General features: G+C 39.7%; 1 protein-coding gene across 1 annotated transcript in view; it reads left to right on the top strand.

The window, feature by feature from the left end:
• The first annotated feature begins 6109 nt into the window (after positions 1–6109).
• The window catches only part of LOC106612791 (synergin gamma-like), a 47172-nt gene continuing 44839 nt past the window's right edge, over positions 6110–8442 (top strand). Inside the window, 1 exon segment of the mRNA XM_014214286.2 lies at positions 6110–6496. Within this exon segment, the coding sequence (XP_014069761.2) occupies positions 6462–6496 (35 nt within the window). The 5' untranslated portion in view covers positions 6110–6461.

The raw sequence follows: 8442 nt of genomic DNA, 5'->3' as shown, positions 1-8442 counted from the left end.
ATGTGAGAGGCTATGTGAGAAGCTTCCACAAGCTTCCCACAATAAGTTGGGTGAATTTTGGCTCATTCCTCCTGACAGAGCTGGTGTAACTGAGTCAGGTTTGTAGGTCTCCTTGCTCACACACGCTTTTTCAGTTCTGCCCACAAATGTTCTATTGGATTGAGGTCAGGGCTTTGTGATGGCCACTCCAAATCCTTGACTATGTTGTCCTTAAGCCATTTTGTCACAACTTTGGAAGTGTGCTTGCGGTCATTGTCCATTTGGAAGACCCATTTGTAACCAAGCTTTAACTTCCTGACTGATGTCTTGACATGTTGCTTCAATATATCCACATCATTTTCCTGCCTCAAGATGCCATCTATTTTGTGAAGTGCACCAGTCCCTCCTGCAGCAAAGCACCCCCACAACATGATGCTGCCACCCCTGTGCTTCAAGATTGGGATGGTGTTTTTCGGCTTGCAAGCCTCCCCCTTTTTCCTCCAAACATAACAATGGTCATTATGGCCAAACAGTTCTATTTTTGTTTCATAAGACCTGAGGACATTTCTCCAAAAAGTACAATCTTTGTCCCCATGTGCAGTTGCAAACCATAGTCTGGCTTTTTTATGGCTGTTTTGGAGCAGTGGCTTCTTCCTCGCTGAGTGGCCTTTCAGGTTATGTTGATATAGGACTTGTTTAACTGTGGATATAGATACTTTTGTACCTGTTTCCTCCAGCATCTTCACAAGGTCCTTTGCTGTTGATTTGCACTTTTCGCACCAAAGTACGTTCATCTCTAGGAGACAGAATGCGTCTCCTTCCTGAGCGGTATGACGGCTGCGTGGTCCCATGGTGTTTATACTTGCGTGCTATTGTTTGAACAAATGAACGTGGTACCTTCAGGTGTTTGGAAATTGCTCCCAAGGATGAACCAGACTTGTGGAGGTCTACAATTTTTTTCTGATGCCTTGGCTGATTTCTTTTAATTTTCCCACGATTTCAAGCAAAGAGGCAATGAGTATGAAGGTAGGCCTTGAAATACATCCACAGGTACACCTCCAATTGACTCAAATGATGTCAATTAGCCTATCAGAAGCATCAAAAGCCATGACATAATTTTCTGGAATTTTCCAAGCTGTTTAAAGGCACAGTCAATTTAGTGTATGTAAAGTTCTGACCCACTGGAATTGTGATACAGTGAATTATGAGTGAAATAATCTGTCTGTAAACAATTGTTGGAAAAATTACTTGCGCCATCCACAAAGTAGATGTCCTAACCGACTTGCCAAAACTATAGTTTGTTAACAAGAAATTTGTGGAGTGGTTGAAAAATTTGTTTTATTGACTCCAACATAAGTGTATGTAAACTTCCGACTTCAACTGTACTTACAAATATAAAACCAATTGGTATACACTATTTCATTATCAAAGTAATAATACATTTTACTCGCTATGGTTGAGAAAGAAGTGATTGAGAAATGTATTGCACTTCAAATGAATGAATCATTCACAAGTTAGCTTACCGTTTCTTTGCTTGAATACTCAAGGGTCTTTCCTTCATGCAAACTTTACTACAAAAGTTGAACAATGGGAGGATGACACATGGAAATGTAAATATTCACATGTAGAAACTGTTTCGAATGCACAGTTATAGCGGGAGTCAGTTTGGCAAAACTAATTCAGCTGTACAACACTACAACATTCTCTCAAAACTACAACAAACATACAGTGTCTCAAATCTGAACTTAAACTGCATCCTATGTGGAGTAATATGATATGATTTTAGTCCAGCATTCATCCAGTTTATAGTGTCCAACTCTTAAGGTCAGCTCTCCCCCACTGACACAAGTGAGTGTTTTGCATATCATTTGTTTATGACAGGATCTCAGCCATACAACGTTCAAGATTAGCCCCTGGGTTTTTTTCTCTCTGGAAGGGGACAACTTTGATAAATTCATCTGTGAGTCAGTGAGCACGTTATCTTACAAAGTGTTAGAATGCACTTTATTGTGTGTTGTCCAAGAAAACCTGAATACACAATGAGAGACCGCAATATACAGGAGGGTGAATGGATATTTATTGTAAGAGTTAATGTAATGTGATGGCAAATTACTGTAGTAATACTCTGGCTGAGCTATTCTATCCTGAGTTTAAAGAGAACTGAAAGACCCTGAAAGAGACTGTCCTCCATAGTTCTAAGAGGAGGAGTCATGCTGGGGAAACCCTTGTAATCCAATGATGTTGCTCTGTTTGGTTATCAATGAGCCCTTTGATTTTAGTCCCAGGGAGCCACTGAAGATCTGACTACTACTCTTTAACTACTTTTCACTGAAAGAAACACAGGTTATAGAAGAAAGAGCACTATACTCATTTGCATCCTTTTGGAAAAGGGAATTTACAATGCTATACTATACAGCATTAAAGTCACCCAATAGTTTACATAATCTCTATCAAAATTGCTGTGTGTAAACTAAACACAACATTTCAATTAAATTATAATTCAATATATTGTTGCAGTTTTCTGGGGCTAATCTGATTTTTTGTGTGTTATAATTTGAGAGTAATTTATAATTGAAATCACAGATTATGTTTGTTCATGTGAGCACATATTGACAATAGCATTGGACTGAATATTTAATATTGTACATTATCATTGTGTGTTTTATTGCATCATTTTGGCTATGTTTGCATTTTGGCTCTGTGAGAGGAAATATTTGACTGTCTATCTTGAAATATTATAGTCTAACAAAAATTGGTGGGAAATCTAACTGCCAGGCAGCTTCTAATATCTCCATATCTGAACTTAGAATCTAGTGATTCTATTTGTGCATTTATTTTAGTCTTACAACATTGCCTTTTGTTTCAATAGTATTTGATGTGATGTTGATCCATCAACCATTGTTAAACAAATGAACCTACAGTCTCTTCCCCAACTTCTGTCCCCATTTGTCATCCAGTCTGTCTCTGTTATGGAATCTCTAGCCAGAGAGCTCAGGTTAATGACCGACATGGTATTGTCATCATTCATGTCATCGACCACATTGTGAAAAACAAAGAGGACAGAAAAAGGAAGATGTGAGGTAGAGGAGAAAGTTAAGCCGGGAAAGAGAAAAGTCATGGAGATACCGATTACAGCATAGCTAAATTGTAATAAGAGAGTAGAACATGTAAGGATAGGTTTCACTGACCAGAGAGTTTGACATTTGTTCACTGGTGTATTGCCAAGACAGAGGAGTGAATCTTCAGTTCCAGTGGGGACCCAAAGGTCAACGCAAGGAGCGAGATGGACACGTGGGGAACAGAAGGAAGGGACACAGGGACGGAAAGTGGAAGCGGCAGGGTGAATGTGGCCGTGTGTTTAGCAGTCCCAAAAGAATGGGTACTACATCAACTCCAGCTGGGGCCCAAGAGGTTAATGGATAAGACTGCCCAGCAGGGGTCAGGGGTCAGGAGGCCACTCTCCACCAGGGCTAATTGGCCACAGCGAACAGAGTTCAGGCCCACCGGCCGGCCCTCCATGGAGAAATACATACACATGTATACAGCAGCTTTGATAGAGGCGTCTTCCATCAAAGCCCTTGATCTGACTGAAAGAGAGCTCCTCTGTTGTACTTCTGTTCTCAGACAGGCCTGAGTTAGAACAATCCTAGCCCTTCACTGTACATCTCCCTCACTACCACCTACAGTGATGCAGTTTGACAAGTATAGACAGTATAGGAGGCCTTTGGTTCTTTCTTACAGACGCATTTCAATGCAATTCTTTGTTGTTGTAGGTTCAGATTACATTTGAAAGCTCTTTTTCTTTTGTGTTTATTTAAAAAAACATTTCATCCCCTTTTTTTCTCAGCATATAATTCATCTGCAGTAACTGGCAGAAATTGCGATGTCAAGTAAAAAGTACTGTAAATTGATATAACCTGCTCATTGTTGTGGGATTACTTTATTGTCTTCAGTGTGCAAGTATGTAAACCCTTATGCCATACTAAATGAAAAGTAGTTGTCCAGGGCAACACAAAGGGCTCAATTAGCATGTAAAAAGTAGGACAAATCCTCCTAGAAGATGTTCTATCTATTACAAGCCATAATTTAGCTGAGAGTCTGACAGTTGTGTATCATAAACACAGGAGACAACACAACTGAAGTAGAGAAACAAACAGTCAATAGAATGAAGTGCTATACTTCTGAGAGTTGTTGTCACAGTACACTATACTGTACTTTCTGTCAGAAACAACCATTCCCAGGACACAAACTGCTACAAGTAAATCACTGCACTACAAATATAAACAAATTAGCTTTATCCAGTAGGCCATAAACCCTCAGATGTGATACATAACATTGTTAAAGGATAAATAAGTCGAATGGGGAGTCCTTTCACAGCCTGAGGGAATCAATCTTACTAGCAGGCCATCAGAGGAATAAGTCAGAATAAGAATGAAAGCTCTTTTTGGCTCATTGTTTCTAAATGGATAGTAAATGAGATGTGTCTCATCTTGTCTTCTCCCGTCAGAGACAGATCATATACAGTACAGAAGGATCCTGACAGATTGCAGTTGTCATGCTGATGCTGTCACTGGCCTGGTGCTGAAGAGGTTAATGATTTATGGAGAATGTTAGGATGCCCAGAGTGGGCCTGGGTTAATGTTCGACTCTCTCACAGGGCCACCTCTGGGGTCTGCCTGCCCACAGCCTGCCCAGGTAGCTCCACCGTAGGGGGACCTGCCTGACTCTGCCGGCCTCCAGCTAAACTCTGTGCTCCCAGCAGGGTAGGAGACCCATGCTCTCTTCAAGGCCTGTGAATGGATTCAAAGAGCTGTGTAGGAGGGACTGAGGAGACTGATGAGTTTCACAAGTAGCACAAAGTAGCAAACAAATTAAATTCCTTCAGAAGATATTGTATAAATCAGCACTTCACACTAAAACAAATCACAGGATAGGACAACTGCTAATCAGTGTCTGTAATGATAGTTTAGTAATGAGTAGTTAGTACTTTCTTTCAAAGAATGTATTGCACCAAGTATCAGTTAAATTTGTGTCAGTAGCCATGTGTCATTGTACCAATATGGACACAATATGGACTAATGGGTCAAGTCATTTGTTTATATTTGTAGTGCAGTAATTTATTTGTAGCAATTTGTAACCTGGAAATTGTAGTTTCTGTCAGAAAGTTCAGTATATACTAATGTGGATGCACAATGGTATACTCAAAGGTATAAGTATGCAATATCCTCCTTTGCATATTTGGGTATTATTCTACACAATCAGGATATACCCTGTCTGTGACCTATTGAAAGCATCAGATGCATTCAGAGTAAAAATGATATAAATGGGGTCAATCCTAGCTGGTGGCTTTGCGACCGGGTGATGGATAGCAGAGGGGCCTGTCATTCTATGTCTCACCCTACCCTCATTAAGCTGTAAATCTTTCACAACAACACCGACAGAGCAGTGGGAGAAGGGCTCATTCTTATAACTCCACCTTGTCACTGGCGCAACAATGAAGAAGCTTACTGAAAACGTTTATGTGAGGGGCCACACAATAGCCTCAATACCTCATTCAGCCAGTATAAATGTTGGACAAATCCCTCAGGGGACAAATGCAGGTGCCATAAAATACAACAAGCTGTAAAAATATCAGTTTGCTACATCAGAAAAAGAATCCTGCAGCAACAGGAAATTATATTATTATGTAGATTATATTTCATGGAAGGTTTTGTAGGGGTTGATAAAACATTTCGTAAGGAAAAATAATGTCTGAAATGTCAAAGTGGAAATTACAAACTTCAGAAGGCTTTTTAAACCTCAAATACACTACAAGTTTTACATTTCCTGCATTGCAGGAAAGTTCTGCAAAAGGGTGATCAAATGAAGATCCTACATCTGTATTAGGGAAATCTAATCTTATCAATTAGGAAGACTGAGGGGTCAAGTCAATTGAACCCATGTTGCAGTAGGCCTATCCACGAAGATAACTTTTCCCATGTCATCAAATAAAATCAGAGCGTTTGAGAGACTGAAAAAACACCATGATCGATGCATGTGTTGAACTGACAGTATTTAAGTAAAACACACATATTGCAAACCTTGCAGAGGCAGGTTTAATTCTATCCAGCCCAGGACAGGGTTATAATGTCAGTGATATGGAAGACCCAGGGAAATTAATCATCAGCATTGACTTAGTGACATTTATTCATCTTTTATTTATCTAAAATCAAAAATACTTTGGAAATGTTGGACTATTTGAAAGGTTTGTCTTGTGATATGAGAAGCATATAATCAAGACAGGTACACAATTTACATATTTACTGTAAACTTTCCAAGAGCCTTGGCATCATGTTCCATGGACGCAATGCCAAACATTTTAGTGAGCTTGACAGAAGCACCACAGCGACATCTTGTGGAGGAGAAACAACAGTGACCCGGAAGATCCGTCACACACCGTCACTGCCGACGACATCTTTCTGTCACAGACCAATGTTATCAAGATGGCGTTACGGCCAGGATCTGGGGGAGGTGGCAGGTACTTATTTTCTGTCTGTATAAATATATAAGAAACGAGTCAATTATTTGTCTCACGGTATTCTGCACTTGACAACTGCGGTTTAAATTTACACACGGAATAGCGAGTGAAGAATGAGCGTTGCAATACGTTAGGCGAGGCAGGCTAGCTATACAGCTAATAATGCTAGATGCCTAAGTTAGCTAGCTATCATAGGAATGCAGCTTTTTAGTGAAGTGCTAACGGTTAGATGTATTGTCACATCTTTGCTGGCTGTCGAATAATAATAACAAATAATGTGTTCTAGTTTATATAAAGCGTATTTGCAACACAGTAATGTAGTTAGCTAACTAGCCATCCAGCTAACGTTAGCGAGTAGGTAGATCAGCTGAGTTGTCAGATGTTGTTTGCTAGGTAATGCTAGTTGCTTGTGCAAGCAGCCCAGGTATGGATTGGCAGGCTAAGCGGATTCGATAACTGAACACACTGTCATCTTTAGATTGTTGGATTGAGCTGACTAGCTAACGAGCTAACATAGCCCGAGCTAATAAGGACGATAACTAACGTTACGTCAGAGTATCCACACTGCACACATTCTCCCCAACCTCCTTCAATGGTGATGGTGCTTTCAAGACAACTGGGGACTTGTAAAAAACTGAGGTCAAATCATGCTAATATCCCATAAGATGTTATCCCCTAAACATTCAAGCACTAAAGCAGCTAACCTGTGCTGCCATGGTGAATCTTCTTGGACAAAGCTGATGTCTGATCAGGTGTTGGATGACATCATGAAGCAAGCTGCCATGCCCTCATTCTTTCAGTGGCCAAATCCAGGCTTGATCATGATCTCATCACACCTGCATATAGCCTAGATCTCGTTTTTGCCCCCATGAAAGATAAATCCTCTCTGCTTAGACTAAAAATACTTTTGCTTTTCTGATCTTTGCTTCTGGTCTGATGTCATTATAATACAACTATTGTAGTTCAGTCAGTCAGATCTATCAGTCATGTCTTAACACTAGAACCGCTATAGGCCAACGGCCACTGACGTTTGATTTTGTAAATTAAACAAATTGGACCAAAAAGAATGCAAGGTCCTGAGCCTTCCCTAACTTTTCCTAAATGTTTCTATTTTACATTGCTCATTTGTTAGGATTTTTAAATCACAAACAGAAAAGTATTTAGAGACTTTTCCCTCATTTCCCCCCCCACCTATTCCCAACTTAACCGACGAGACAATGCGCTGTAGAACGTTGTTACCCAGCCAGGCGCTAATGAGTCTCTCTCTCACTGAATTCATGATAATTGTGCACATTACTTCACAACTGAATTTAAATCAGTGTTGACGCTTATGTTTATAGCAAAACATTTGACCAGACTCCTTGCGGGTTGATATGATTTTCTTTTACATTTACTTTGTAAAAATAAGCTGTTACAGGACTGTTTTATTTACTACAACTCTATTACTAATCACATTTATTGTAAAGGAAACAAAAACATGCTATGTCGTGCAGCAGGCCTTTAGAATGAAAAACATATCCTTGACTCTGAGTTGATGAGCAAAGGGAAGCAAACAATGCCAACCCACTGAATGAATATAATTGTGCAAGTTACTTAACAATCAAATTTAAATTAGTCCTAACTGAATGATGAAGGTGAATAGGCTGATTTCATTTAGAACAACATTAGTATATTGGAGAGTTTGTGTTATGCCTTTTTATCACCGTTAATAATTTGATCGCACGCCTTGCGGATTCATACCATTCTCTTTTACGTTTTATTTTGTAAAAACAAGCTGTCACCTGACTGTTTTATTTACTACAACGCTATTACTAATCACATTGATTGTACTGGAAACGAAAACATGCTACGTGTTGCAGTAGGCCTTTAGAATAATGCAAAACATATAATTGACTATCCTAGTGGATGAGCAAGGGGAAACAAACGATGCCAGTCAGCCTGCGTAG

Source organism: Salmo salar, chromosome ssa09 (genome assembly GCF_905237065.1).
Source record: "Salmo salar chromosome ssa09, Ssal_v3.1, whole genome shotgun sequence".
NCBI classification, from domain to species: domain Eukaryota; kingdom Metazoa; phylum Chordata; class Actinopteri; order Salmoniformes; family Salmonidae; genus Salmo; species Salmo salar.
The sequence above is the reverse complement of the archived record's forward strand: the minus strand, read 5'-3'. Positions and strand labels throughout refer to the sequence as shown.